This window comes from Thermobia domestica, chromosome 5 (assembly GCF_964235325.1).
Source record: "Thermobia domestica chromosome 5, izTheDome1.hap1.1, whole genome shotgun sequence".
Taxonomy (NCBI): domain Eukaryota; kingdom Metazoa; phylum Arthropoda; class Insecta; order Zygentoma; family Lepismatidae; genus Thermobia; species Thermobia domestica.
The window spans coordinates 57,119,205-57,135,445 of record NC_137458.1 but is presented as its reverse complement, the minus strand read 5'-3'; the positions used below and the strand labels follow the sequence as shown (position 1 = coordinate 57,135,445).

General features: G+C 38.1%; 1 protein-coding gene across 1 annotated transcript in view; it reads right to left on the bottom strand.

Annotated features, from left to right (window-relative positions):
• Nucleotides 1-11,927, bottom strand: part of LOC145685092 (uncharacterized) — a 35,501-nt gene extending 23,574 nt beyond the window's left edge. Inside the window, exons 1-2 of the mRNA XM_081757436.1 lie at nt 11,725-11,927; nt 982-1,135 (exon numbers count right to left, since the gene is read on the bottom strand). Coding sequence (XP_081613562.1) covers nt 982-1,135; nt 11,725-11,927 — 357 coding nt within the window. The remainder of the gene's footprint in view (nt 1-981; nt 1,136-11,724) is intronic.
• Nucleotides 11,928-16,241: the final 4,314 nt, after the last annotated feature.

Genomic DNA, 16,241 nt, shown 5'->3' with positions numbered 1-16,241 from the left:
CTACGTCACTGGATACGGAAGCACCACTATTTGATTCTTCACATACGATTTGGTAGTTCATTTTTTGTTTGAAGTATCTACGTGCACTACGAGGCGAGAAAAATGCCTGGGACGGGTGGTCTGATACTCCTTGTATATAGTAAAAAGCTGAAGGAACAGAATAAAGAGCTCGTCGCTCCATCAGATAAATATACACATATCTGCTACCATAACTAGAGGTGCGTAAAGCATCTATACACAGCTTCACCGGAAGTCTGCTTCATTGTAAGGCTAATTGGACGCCCAAGCAAACGTTGGTACTTCTGCTTGAATGGGCGCAGAAATTGCCTGAAACTGTACGCAAAAAAGCATCTATACTGGACTCCGAAGAGGTACTTGAGTGAATTGTCTCCAGAAGAACGCCAGTTTGGGAACAGGCAGAAATACATCAATTTTGAAGAAAAAAAGTTGACTACGGTGTCATCCTCAATGTCTAGAGACGATATATCCAAAAACAAATTTCTATACTCCAGCCGTTCTACCGGTTGCAAAAAGGATACGTTTTATAACGGTCTCTATATTGGTAGAGGGATTTAAAAATATATATATATATATATATATATATATATATATATATATATATATATATATATATATGTGTGTGTGTGTGTGTACATCTTCTTCAGTGAGAAGAGGTCGCCTTTTTGTGGATTGAATATGTTGCTATATGGTTTACCTAATAGATATCTAAAACGTTTACACATCAAATATGCATTTTATTAACTTACATATTGATCAACGAGACTGGGGCCGTATGCTACAGTTTGCTTACCTTATACGTAAATCCGGTAGTGTCGATTTTTTTCTTTTCGAATCTCCCTAACTTTATATATATATATACCTTGTAACGTACTATAACTTTCTATAAACTTTAATTTTAGCTTTAGAAATTATGCACATAACTGTTTTTCTGGATTCTTGCAACTAATACAAATTCCATACCTGGTATCTAATTTCACTAAGGGAAGCATTAGACAAAATAATATCTTCCTTGAAATGTCGAAATTCTTTCAAATTTGTAGCATTCAAGTTCGCAACTGCTTCAATGAATTTGACATAATGATTGAATTTCTTTTTCGGTAGATTTCCAAATTTGCTGAAAATAGATGTTCATAAAAAATGATTAAATATAGTTTAAATGATTAATAATTGAACAAGAAAAATAATAATACACATTACGAAGAAAGTGTCGCGGAACTGATCGAACATTAATTTTTCGTAGCTGTAAATGGGGCTTAAATATTACGTTAGTCAATTTTGTATTCACCAAAATATTTTCTGTGCATAGCTCAAAGGAAAAGTTTTAACATTTCACTGTTGCAAATTCTTTGTACGACTCCTTTTAGTATTTGATTTTACATTCCAATCTACATAAAGAGCCTATTATGTATCTCAGTTTTATATCAACAGTTACACCGAGTCTAGAGTTATTTGTTAGTAGCTGTATTTACAATATTTACTCCTGTGAAAGTATATATGTGTTAGTTAAATACTTATTCTCGAATTCTTATATTATCATTTGAGCCCATAAATACTTTTCTTCCTATTAAATCCTTTCATTCAAGGAAACATTCTTTATTGACTTTGCTCGGGACACATGGAACTATTATTTGCGAAGTTTTATTTTCAATTTGTCACCAAAGCATAATAGAGAATATTCCCTTCAAAAGGTAACTTTGCATGCTTCAAACTTTCCACAAAAAAGAATGATATTTTACCATGAAAATTCATCCTAAGATTTTGTGCGTTATATTTATTGCGATAACTTGAAAGTTTTATATATATATATATATATATATATATATATATATATATCGGGTGATTCCTTTAGTTCGTACCAGGCCTTTAAACTGAAAACGGTCCAAGATATCTACAATCTGAAAACCACGTACCACATTACTTGCAAAGGACAACAGATCGAAGTGACAAATTACGCCCCAGTGTCCCTCGCAGGGTCCCAGACGGGGTCAAACTCAAAATTGTCAAATGGAGAGAGGGGTCAAGTGGTATATCGCTTGAAAGCTCTTGTAAAAAGAAAGAAGCTACAACAAGTGCCGATTCTCTACGATCACACTATGCAACATGGCAGCGGGTCAAAATGTCATCAAAATTTGCATTGAAAACAATATGGCCACCCCTATAAGTCTGAAAGGGGAAGCCAGACGGAAAAACTGAAAAACAAGTGTCACATGATGTTCAAAGGACAACAGATCGAAGTAAAAAGTTTCACCCCAGGATCCCAGATGGGGTCCAACTCAAAATTTTCAAATGGGAAGAGGGGTCAAGTGATATATCACGTGAAAACTCTTGTAAAAAGAAAGAAACTACAACAAGTTCCGATTCTCTACAATCACCCTATGCAACATGGCGGCGGATCAAAATGTCATAAAAAGTTGCATTGAAAACAATATGGCCACCCCTATAAATCTGAAACGGGCAGCCAGACGTTTCAACTGTAAAACAAGTGTCGCTTTATTTCAAAAGTACAACATATCACGATAACTAGTTCTAGATAGGGTTCAGGCAGGGTCCACGGTAACCAGCGAGGGTCCACTTCCAATTTAGCAGTTGCTTGATTGTGCTGGACGAAGACCCTGAACATTTTGAACAGCTATATTTCCTTGGTAACATACGTTTTCCGGGTACAATACTACAGAGATTGTTCAGTCCTCTTTCGTGACACTACTGAAAAGTGTTGTCTTGTCTCGACTCGTAGTCAACACTGGTTACGTATACAGTATGGAAATGGAAGCGTTATGGTGGACAGGTAAGCATATTATATTGAAACGTCTAACGTTGTTCTAAGAATTAATTTACCATCGCATAACGTACATAGGGTGTATCATATTTAGCTTGGAGATGGCCTCTGTCCGTTATGAAACCAGGCCTGTATACGCGGGGGGAGCAAGAGGGGGCCGGGCCACCCCTAAATTTTGGCTGGCCCCCATAAAATTTCACGGCAGGCTTGCAAATGAATTACACTAGTTAACAAAGGTTTTGTTACATAAAAGGAAATACCTGTTCTTAAAGGAACTGTTTGCGCTGAATTCGAATATGCACTCGGTTTTTCTCCATCACGTACGATTTTCCCGTAACAGAGAGATTTTCGGGAAAATCCCTCAAAAATTTCCCTTTTCGTTTATTTTACACCCCAAGATCTTGTCCCCTTGCATATACTAACATATAAATTATACCTAAGTATACTTTGATTCATATTTAACAAACCCTCCAAGTTTCGTAATAATCGCTTTATTCTTTTTAGAAAAATAAATATGTTCGTATGTATACTGTGTGTACCGTTTATTGCACCTTATAGTAATGCTTTCAGATCTCTTAAGTTGAGGTAAAACGTTTTGCTCTATTACCACAAACACATATATAAAATATAATACAATAAAATTTACAAGTGTGACAATTTACAATAAACAATAATACAAATGTACCAAAAGGTCATGAAAAGACAACCAAACTATCACAATATATGAAACTTCCATTGGGTTACAAGAACGTACACTACTTCCTTCTTTTGTAAGAAATGTTGCATTCTCTAACAAGACCCCAACAATAGTCCCCCATCATTGAAGGATCCCATCGTCCCTGGTACCTTTTCTCCATTCCCATTATATCTTGGTGGAATCTTTCCCCCTGTTCGTCGCTGAGAGCACCTAGGTTAGCAGGAAAGAAGCTGAGGTGGGAGTGCAAAAAGTGGATTTTTAAAGACATCCTACAACCCAACTCTTTGTATTTCTGTATCATGTCCTGTACGATTTCTGTGTAACTCTCAGCTTTGTTATTGCCCAGAAAGTTGCGCACAACACACTTAAATGCTGTCAAGGCAGCTAGCTCAGCACTGTTTAACTTGCTGTCAAAGCTATCATCAGGCATTAATTTCCTAATTTGGGGACCAATAAACACTCCCGCTGAAATCTTAGCATCACTCAGGTTAGGGAACTTATCTCGCAAATACTTGAAACCTTCACCAGATGTGTCCATGGCTTTGACAAAGTTTTTCATAAGTCCTAACTTGATATGAAGTGGCGGTAGTAATATCTTATTAGGATCTACCAAAGGAGCGTATTTGACGTTGCATTCTCCAGGTACGTAATTCACTCTAGGTTCCCATTCCTTCACTTCATAATGTTTGTCATCAGCTCGGCTATCCCATAAACATAGAAAACATTGGTACTTCGTGTAACCGCACTGCAGTCCTAATAAAATACCAACTACCTTGAGATCACAACATATTTGCCAACAATAGTCCTTGTAATTTATAAGATTTAGCAAAGTTGACATGGTGTCATAGGATTCCTTAATCTTCACTGAATGCGCAAGTGGTATAGAAGGTTTTTTATTTCCATTATGTAAAAGGACAGCTTTAACTGACCTTTGACGCGTCGATAAATAACCTCCATTCTTCTGGAACGTAAGGAATTCTTAGCTCCGCCATCAACCCATTTATATCCGTACATACGCACACATTATCTTGCATTGAGAAATAGCTTGAAAATTGAACATGCCTTTTCCTGTACACTGATATGTTCCTTTCTGCATCCAATAAGTTCCACTGCTGAAGCCTTGATCCCAGAAGTTCCGCTTCTTGTTTTGTCAGGTGCAAATCACGGGCTAGGTCATTAAGTTTACATTGCCAGATGAAATGTGTTTCGCGAACACAGTCAGGGATGAACGTTGGATCCTTGGATGTACATGTTGATGTCGATGGTTCATCAAGGTCATGATCATCATCAGAGTCTTTTGGCCATATCTTTTCCCAGTTGATAGGGGGCTCGGGAAGTGGAAGTTCATCCCCGTGCGGAATAGGTCTAATTGCGAATTTAACGTTGGGATAACTTATTGTGTATTTGCTTTTTTTAGAATGTCCCTTAACTACTGTGGGACAAAAATAACAATCATCCAGATGGTTGGTGGGTTCTCTCCACACCATAGGTACAACAAATTTCATGAACTTCCGTTTCCCTTTGGCCCATGCAAGTAAAGTGACGTAGCACGACGCACAAATTATGTTGGGTGCCCAAGTTTTGTCCTGATCTCCCACACGACATCCGAAATATATATAATATGCTAGTTTCACCGCTGGCGTAATGGATCTACACTGTCCTTTAACTACAAACTGGCCACACACATAACAAAAACTATTTGGTGAGTTAACACACGAACGCCGTCCTCTTGACGCCATTGTACTGATCACAAACTAAACTTCTGGTCTTAGTTGGGTATAATGCCGTTAAGATCAAACATGAAAGCACTCTTAGCAGCAAAGACAACTTTGAAAGTGAAGTAGTGTTAAACCACACGTCAATATAAAAATGTACAAAACTCCCTCACCAGGTGTCAAGAACACAAGAAAGAAAGAAATGCGCGGGGGGAGGGGGGAAACTATACCGGGAGGGCGGAAAGTGTGTTGTTGACTATTGTAAATATTCATTCTCATGTCTGTGTTTGTAGTAATAAAGCAAATCGTTGTTACCCCAACTCAGGAGATATGAAAGCATTACTATCAGGTGCATTAAACAGTGCACACAGTATACATACAAATATATTTATTTCTCTAGAAAGAACAAAGCGATTTTTACTTTTAGGGTTTATTAAATATAAATCAAGGTATACTTAGGTATAATTTCTATGTTACTATATGTAAGGGGACAGGAGCTAGGGGAATAAAATATCTGAAAAAGGGAAATTTTTGAGGGAATTTCCCGAAAATCCCTCTGTCAGTGAAAACTGTACGTGATGGAGAGAAACCGAGTGCATATTCGAATTCAGCGCAAAAAGTTCCTTTTATCTCAGGTGATTTTTCTCATGTAACAAACAAAAAAGTTTAAATTTGTTAACTAGTGTTATAATATGGTGATGAAGTATATTATGATTGGGTCGGGCACCCCTAACTTCTACCGGACCCCCCCTAAAGTTTTGGGATGGCTACGGGCCTGTATATAACAGATGTACACTTCACACAGCACGTTTTACATCACGTTTTACCGAAATTGTTGTCCATGTACAGTAAGACAACGATCCAGACGGCGATAATAATTATAGCCCACAGCTTCAAGCTCTGCCTCTCCGTTGCCTCATATCTTCCGGTGTAGTTTGTCTATTAGTGTAAACAAGCTCCTTGAGTCGGAACCACAAATAATAGTCCATGCACGTAAGGTCTGGAGAGCGAGGATTGAAAGGAGTATTAAACCCCCTTTCTAAACAACGGTGCAGAAATAAAGTATTTAATTCACCTCTGCATATACGAGCAGCATGTGCTGAACAAACATCCAATTCCATCCACATATTACGCCTCACATGAAGTTGGATGTTTTTCAGCAGTTGCGGTAGATGTTCCGTCAAGAATTGATGGAACAGAGCCTACGTTAAATTTCCATCAATAAACCAGTGCCCAATTACATGTGTTCCAATGATACCACCCCACACATTGATGCCTCAACGTCTTTGTCGGTCGATTTGTAGTGTCCAGTGTGGATTCTCCGCTACCCAATAATGCGCATTGTGTAGGTCGACATGACCATCACTTGTAAATATGGCTTCGTCTGTCCACAGCACGTACATACAGAAAAACATTGGGTTTGTCCTCAATTTCTGACGAGCCCAATTACAAAACTGGAGGCGCTTATTACGGTAGGCATCTGTTAGCACCTGGCACAAGGAGATAAGATACAGATAGCGTTTATGCTTCCACAGTATACGCAGCACACTTGTTTGACTAATTCCGCAATCCCGGGCAATATCTCTTGAGGATGCATTAGGACGTACGTCGACAGCAGCCAAAACACAAATAACTACATCGTTGTCATCGACAATTGGAACATGTTTGTGATCCTGATATTGAGGAGGTATGCGCCCTGTTTATTACAGACGATTTGCTAACCGTCGAAGTACATTATGGGAAATTGATTGTCGCTGTGGGAACCTTGCGTTATAAATTCGGGCTGCAGCTCTATAGTTTTGCCTACATTCCCCTAACACCATTAACATATCAAATTTCTACCCGTTCGTATATGGCATTGTTCCAATACAATGCTATCTTTAGCCGAAACTGCACTAACACACGATATTAGGGAAAGTACGTGCCACCCTTTACATACAATGAAATGGAAGCCTTCTGACACACAGACACACAGACCTCAATTTGTAGCTTGTATTACTTTTGCACAGCACAAGTTCTTCACTACAATTCGTACTAACGACCCTTCAGCAAAGCCTGCTCAACTTACTGTGGAACAAACTGTGTTCCAGTATACCTCACGTTCGTGCCTTTCAATTCAAGGTTGTCTGAGACTGTTTCTCTAGAAAGGCGTATGTTTTGTACAACAAACATAAACCAGCAAACAGCACAATCCAGTTGCAGTAATCTTTATAAAAGATGTGCATGTTTATTCGTTTTGGTATTTCATTTGAAGTTATACGTTTCATGGCTTTAATGTCTCATGAATTTCACTTTTACACGACGCATAGGGAAGAAAAGGGCAGGTAAGGACAGGGCTGAAACCTTGCGTCAATTCCATTATTCGCATGTTCTTACTGAGGAACACTGAGCTTAAGATAGGTATGCAGACGAACCAGGCTGTGACATCGTTCAAACCTAGGTCGGGAGTTCAAGGGAAAATGCATTCTCGAACGGAAATAACACAAAACGCGGACAGGGTCGCAACGTGACACTCGGGGATTTGCAAGATTTATACGGCATTGGATGGCACACGGCAAATCCAGAACAGAGATCTATTTATATCGCCGTTTTGGGTTCTGGGCTGAATGCGGACAAATGGTGCAAAAAACATGCCGCAGGGGAATGATCCGTATAATTGCTGTACCCTGGAGAGTTATGGTGTGCATCATCGGAAGAAATCATCGCCTAGTGCACACAGCCGAAATATTTCGTGCGTTGCACTGACCAGTCGGGGGGATACAGTGTTCAATTTCCTTGATTCCATACTGTCGGAGGTCTGAGAGAGGAGAGGCCACTCTAAGGAGCAACATCAAACTACCGACAAAGGGCTTTCAAACCCACATCCTGTGCTGACACCAAGATCATGATCTGGGAAGAGCCCCAGACCTCTTACAAAACGGATGCAGGAAACATTGGTAGAGCATGCTTACCTCGTTCCACATCTCGAAGAATTTTGTGCAAGCAAAGTGAAAACAGTTGTTTTCTACCGACTGAACAGTGTCATTGACTCAATATTTCAGATGTGTGCACCACTCGCTGATGTGTTTTTATGATGAACACCACAACTCTCCAGGGCTAACGTGCACTGTCCAGCAATTTTACCGCCACTTCCTGTGGAATTAGTGTTTTTTCAATTCATTTCAATGCAACTTTTGATGACATTTTGATCCGTCGCCATGTTGCATAGGGTGATCTAGAAAATCGGGCTTCTTTCTTTTTACAAGAACTTTCAAGCGATATAATACTTGACTCCTCTTTCCATTTGACAATTTTGAGTTGGACCCCGTCTGGGATCCTGCGGGGGACCCTGGGGCGAAACTTTTTACTTCGATCTGTTGTCCTTTGAACATCATGTGACACTTGTTTTCAGTTTTTTCCGTTTGGCTGCCCGTTTCAGATTTATAGGGGTGGCTCTGATACTATTTCTGGAATCTTGAATGTAATGTTTCTTTTGGAGATGTTTGACAGTTGTCCCTTATAACCTGCCGCAACGCTTTCGGATGACTCAAATTGCTGGCAAGTTTTGCCTTTGACTGTGGGGAAAAGAAAAAGTGTCACATGAGATAAGTCAGGACTGTAAGGTGTGTAGGACGAGGTTTTAAGTCTTGACTCAGTCACAAACTACAATACATATGTGTGTAAATGATTTGTCACACTGGAAGATGAGGCAGGAGAAACCTGACTTTTGACGCTTCATTCTCACTGCTTAAAACAAGTTGGGAATACATTTCGCTACGTAATATCTTGTCGTCGCATACCATCTCTATAAGAACATTGGGTGAAAAGAAACAGCAAATATATTTTCTGAGCTCCTCAAGATTTCATTACATTTTTGGGTTGATCCGCATCTGGAAAGACCTAAACTGACGATTACTAGTTCGTTTCTGGGTCATACTAGTATACCCAGCTTTCATTACCTGAGCTGAATTTTTTCATCGCCTCCGTTGAATCTATTCAACATTTCACACCATCAATCCACTCGCGTCCTCTTGGATCATCGGTGAATTGGTGCGGGGACCAACCACAGCAGAGTTCTGTGACATTATGTTTCTCATGAAGGACATCTAAAACTACCCCCAGTCCAGTGCCGAAAGAGTATAGTAACGGGGCATATTTGTATCTAGGATCATCAGCTAAAATCGGTTCCATTTTCACCACATTAACGTCTGTATTTGTGGGACAACTAAGAGGATCTTCATCTTCGAAGGAGTCCCACCAGTGAACTCAGCAAACCAGCGACAAACAGGGCTTGCTAAAAATAACTATCCCAAATTGCAAACATCAATCATTCATGGGATGGCTTCTTGTCTAAGCCTGCTTATAATAGAAAATAGCTACAGTAAAATGTTCTCTATCCATTTCAGTTGTTGAACGTGCACTAAACTGCTTCCAGTACACAGAAGTCGTCACTCAGTCGTTTATCGAACCTTTCTTTTTTTACAATGTTTTTAAATAAACAATGATCAAATTTTCAACTAACTGCGATAACTCATTGTTGCTCAATCTCATAATTTTCAAAAAATATTTTTAGTATGATGAGAAGTTATGGAAATGGCCTGCTGAACTGGCAACGTTGTATTTAGATTTAATATAATATGCCCTCCCAGTACAGAGCAGAAGCGGCTAGTGCTACTGAAAAAAGAATGAGACACTGTAGGTTGAAAACCATCCATTTCAATCTGTTTTGTTCTCTTTAATTTATCTTCGTATTTTTATTTCTATGAGAATTGAACTATGACTCCAGATTTTTGATACATGCTATATTCATATATGTCAGGGTTGATCGGAAAAGGTTTAAAATCAATAAATTTTGTATTACTCGCTGAAACTTCCACGGACATATATTTGTAGATTAGCAAAAGATTTGCCTTGTTTGTTTCAGTATACGTGAAGCCAGTTTTGAGGTTCCTTTGGATAAAAGCTCTACATTAGCTAATATTTATAGACAGATTGTGTAGGAGTATGGAAAATAATCAATTTGAAGTCAACATTTATCGACGTGGAGTAGTGTGCGGGAAATGAGTATTGCGTGTACTCTCCGAAAACCATAATCCAACCAGACGTCGCTGAATATTCTGCAACGATATGCAGTGGGAGTAAACAATTTTCTTCTCTTCACCAATGGTAATAAAACACCAACAGGTTTGTTTACTCGCTCAAGGAAGCAGCTATCCACATAATGTTAGAATGCATCTTTTCTTTGGAAGAAATAAAAATTCTAAGGTATTGGTTTGTACTGGAAAGTTTTGTACATTGTATTTTGGGACGTAGCAGGTATGCTACTGATCGATTATATGAGAAAGGTAGAAACCAAGAATACGGAAATATAATGCAGGTCACTTTTCAAGGTGTAAGACTCCGTGGGGTGCAAAATGATATTACTTATTTCCGTGTTGTGATTCTTCTAGTCGATAATGCGAGATCTTTTTTTACCACAAAATGTGTTGAATGTGTTCCGAGTTTACGCCGGGAACAAGCAGAACATCTGCTGTAGCCTGACTCTCGTGACTTCCAAATTTTCCCTGTCATAAAGCATTACATATTCCATATCTAACGATGGCATAACAACTGTCTCAGGTGGCTAGGAGAACTTCACACGGATTTGTGTGCAATCCATATTTAAAGGCTCATCTACTGTTATGGCATGTGTGTGGACAAAGTACCTTATTACATCCAGCACTAGTGCTAAATGCTCTAAATTATTAGGCGTATCGGTATTCCAGCTACGTATCATGCAAAAGCCACAATAGGCTTTCTGTAACAATTTTCCTCACCAATTCTAGTATATATATATATATATATATATATATATATATATATATATATATATATATATATATATATATATATATATGTGTGTGTGTGTGTGTGTGTGTGTGTGTGTGTTTGTATGTGTGTGGTAATTACCAATATATATTGGGTGTCTCAAAAGTCCCTTACCACCCCTATTAAAATCCAAATGGATGTACTTTCAGCGAATTTAATATGGTAGATGAACTTGTGGGTTAGGGGGATATTTTCTGGCGTAGAGTACGCGGACGGCCGCCATCTTGAATTTGACTTTTTTGTTACAAACGCTACGTGGATCATGTGATACATGCCCATAGGCTAGAATTTCACCAGAAAACCGAATCTGAAGTCAAAATGCATTTATCTTTATGCGGTAAACAGTTATCCACAATTGCAGATGTGACTTTCGTATTACATAATGTGCCCAACATGTTGTCCGTGCTCGGCAATGCACGTGTTCAGACGCTTCTCCCAATTGCTATGGACACGTATTAAGGTTTCGGAGTATATTTGTTCACAGGCAGCCTTGATATGTTGTTCCAGATGGCGAACATCACGAACTTTCACAGCATACACCATGGCCTTGACATGTCCCCACAGGTAGAAGTCAAGGGGGGTTAAGTCGGGTGATCGGACAGGCCATTCCACTGTCCACGTCGACCAATCCACGTCCCAGCGAATTGCTCATCCAGGAACTGACGCACCAGGATACCATAATGGAGAGGTGCTCCATCTTGTTGGAAGATCCTGGGAAAGTGCCATCCTCGGACATCAGAGCCGGCATTATGTTTTCCTGCAACAACGCGAGGTATCGGTCTGCATTTAATGTTCCTGGAATGAAAAACGGACCGACGATCTTTGTTCTCCCTATGCCTGCCCATACCATAGTTTTCCGTGCACCGGTCATTTTCGAGGGATCTGTCCAAGCGGGGTTGTCATGGGACCAATAGCGCATGTTTTGCCCATTGACCTCATCATTTACGTAGAAATGGGCTTCATCCGAAGAAAGTATCTGCATAGCAAAATGCGGATTTACCCTCAATTGCTAAATAGCCCACTCGCAAAACTCAACGCGACGATCGGGAACGTCCTCCGACAAATGTTGCTGCAATTGCATCTTATATGGATGACACTTATACCTTTGGAGCACTCTGTGCACTGAACTGTGACTCACGGCACACTGCATTGCTAAACAATGTGTGCTTCGCTGCGGCGACTTCGAGAAGGAGGTCAGCACTGCAGTAGCTGTTTCTTCGTCCGTGGCTGTCCTTGGCCGTCCACTACGGGGTCTATCCACAACTGTTCTCGTTTCTTCGAATTTGGTCAATAACCGTGCCACTGCAACATGCCATACAGGTGTTCGTTATGTACGACGCGTATTCAAATCGGCAGCCACAGCGCGGGTACTCCTCCAGCCCCATATTCTGATGATCTGGATGCGTTCGTCCCTCGTTAACGACATGATTCACAACCTGCAAGAGAAAAGAAACGCAATTAAATTCACAACTTCAATTGTGGATAACTATTTTTTTCACATAAAGATAAATGCATTTTGACTTTAGATTCGGTTTTCTGGTGAAATTCTAGCCTATGGTCATGTATGACATGACCCACGTAGCGTTTGTAATAAAAAAGTTAAATTCAAGATGGCGGCACCAAGATGGCGGCTGTCGGTGTAACCTATGCCAAAAAGTGTCCCCCTAACCCTCAAGCTCACCTACCACATCAAATTCGCTGAAAGTACATCCATTTGGATTTTAATAGGGGTGGTAAGGGACTTTTGAGACACCCTGTATATATATAGAGAGATGGTGTAAGCTGGTGTCTTATTCTTATTCTTCGTATTGCAATAGTAGTCCTCAGTTGCAGCTCATCTGCTACGCGTACTATCCTCTGCCTCTCTTTCAGTTCTTCTATCGTCTGTGACTCACTTCCAAATTAGCGATTTTTCGCACCCTAATAACCCTATACGTAGCGCGTTATACCTGTATATCTCACTTTCGGCCTTCCGTTTCTGATTTCTCGCAAATATGTGTTTGGTCAACCTGTCGTCCTTGTACATTTTAGAGCTTCTTTCTGTACGGTTATGTACCCAAAACACTCCTTCCGCCATCTTGAATGCACTTATAATATTCCATTTCCACGTCAGATATTTGTTTTACTGTGCGTGTACATTCCACAACTCATCTCACTTCACTGTGCCCTAATTTCGTCCACGGAATGATTCACATCCTTTGGGGAATCCTTTGCGTTCGTATTGTGCACATCTCATTTTGCATCTTAGGTTAATCCAAGTTATGTTTGTTTGTTGGCCTCCTGACGTCGCATATTTATGTCTTGTCGCTTTAGCACAATTCGCCTCCAAAGTTCATTTTCCCGTGCTTTCGGGCGTCCGTAACTGGGGTAGGAGGCCCAGCTATATATATAGTAGTGAATGCATATAACATGGGACACACTTCTAATATGGAATAACTTACCTTCTTTGCCATATGATATCATATGTGTTTAATTACTGTGATGACAAAGACGTGGTCTAGTTCTGTCTAGTTAAAACTAATTTTACGGTGTAGTACCAGTAGCATACAAAGCAACTTCTACGTCATAAAATTTTCTTCCTGAAATGGTCAAATATTAACGAGTTCTAGTCTTACGTTGTTTTGTAATGAATACCGCACCCTAATAACCCTAACCGAGTTTTGTAATTCTATGCGGTTTTACGTATACTGTTTCTTAAGCACATAAAATTAACTATGTGATAATTCCACACGAATGCACGTAGTAAGATAATTATTCAAAATTTCTAATTTCCTAATATTTGATAATAGTAATTCATATGTGGAATACTCGAAGATGGCCCCAGGCATATGTGAACTAAAAGAAAAGATATTTAGAAAGCCTAACTTCAAGCCTCTAATAAACGTATTAATTTGGAGTTTTTGACAGATAAAAGAAAGTAACCTTTTACTATTTAGGTCCTGTGGTCCTGTGATGACTTAAGCGATTGACAGTACAGAGATAAGTTCTAGTTAAAGGCATTTGCTAATTATGAATGTTTGTTTTCCTACCTGTATCGTATTGAAACCATAGATGTATGAATATATACGAAATTTGACATTGAAGTTGTTCGAAACATCATAGAATAAGGAAACATAGGATTACGACAATTTCCTTTGCGGTTCCTGAGACATTATTCTATACTTTTTCGTTAGAATTGTGCAATAAAATTAAAATCAAGGGAAAAGTAGTTATAAAGGAGAACATACGGTACATTTGAGGAGTGTATTTCCAAAACATGTTAAATACCAAAATTTTCATTTTGAATTGAATATGGAAGAGTATACTATGGAACCTCTTACGTTAAATTTGATAATTATGTTTTGTGAAAACATTATTTTCTGTCGTACATTCTGTTTGAAATATCACTTTAATACCAAAACATGCTAACTACGAAAAAGTTTATTTCTTAAACATGCTATATCCAATTTCGTGGCATAAAATGTGTACTAGTGAGCACGACAGAAAGAAACTTGTTGAATATTATGCATAGAGCTAGAGAAAAGCATTGTTTTAAAGAACTGAATCTTAGGCCAGATAATAGAATTACCGTAAATTTTGAATTAATGCAAAATCAACCTCTTTCGAAGACGGTAGTAGGAGAGGCTTATTACTCACTACAGCTTCGCTATCACATCTTAAGAATAGTTTTGCATGATAAGGATGACTCGCTTAAGTAAGAAAATATTATTTTTTTTTATGGCTGGAACCTAATATGGGCGTAGCTGCTATAAAATTGTATCATGTTTGTTACATTTTCTTAAGAGAGTGCACACTGCAATTACATTCAAAGGAATTAGAGACCTGCGATTTTTCTGCGATTCGTGCACAGATCAATTGAAGAACTACACAACGTTATTGATGTTAATGCGCTTCTGCCAGAAGAAAAGTTACAGTTTGAATGGTACTTTCAGATGCGGGGTTATTCTTATATGCCCGCTGATAGAACATTCAAGAAGAATTCAAACAGGAGTGCAGTCTGTAGAATATCATAAAGTTTTATCAGAAATTTGTACTCTTTATATTGTTGAGAAAACCGTAATGATACAACAATGGGAAGATTGTGCACATAAAGTTCAGAAGGATAACAAGGTTTCCAGATCATCAATGCAAAAGTACTGTCGTTGGGTGATCCTAGAAGACTTCCATAAAATAATAATATAACTCATATACGTTTTGTTACTTTCTTAACTGAGTTTAATATCCACTCATGAGAAGCGTACATAATAAGATGTCTATCTCTACACACACTTATTTATTATGTATCCATAGCAACAACTCTTTTTCTAATTTACGATTACAAAAGAATAATAATCTCTTAACATCTCTATATATCTTTCTTTTCTTTACACGTAATACTGCTCCACTAATTCACCTCTGATCGCCTTTTAATAAACTGGCAGAGATTGCCAATACTATATACAACAACGTAACAACTTTATCGTTGTAGAATGTGGTCCGAACGGGACTTCTGTAATAGTTTCACTATGAAGGAAAGAACCCTGGGTTAAAGATCATGAAACACCTACCTTTTGAATAGCCCTCGTATATATTCAATATTATTATTATTTTCTTTTACAAATATTTTACTCTTCAAATATATAATATATTATAACATTACATTTTTTCATATTTATTAATACGTCGATTTACAATTATCATCAATGGGCCTATTCAAAATTTAAATCTAATTAATAGTTTCTTTCACGTTCCAACAACATTAATCCCAAATAAAGATCTACACTTATTTATTAGTAGGATCAGAAAGCATTAGAACATATAAACATATGGAAAATTAAGAGATTCGATATTTATTATTTATATTCTTTCCATAAGTTGCATCTGTTATATATATATATATATATATATATATATATATATATATATATATATATATATATATATATATATATATATCTGTCATTACCTTGATGCGTTTATATTAAAATTATGATCTATTATTTTTACATATTTATAATATCCATATAAGATTCGCATAGAATAAAAACACGAGAATAAAAACACGAGGCTTTTTACAATAAAGCTTTTAGATAATTTCGTAGCATGAAATACAAATTAACATTTTCTTAGTTAATACTATAAAAGGATATTGCAACAAAACTATAAGGAATAAACTCGATATTATTTGCTGTTAATTAATTACCAT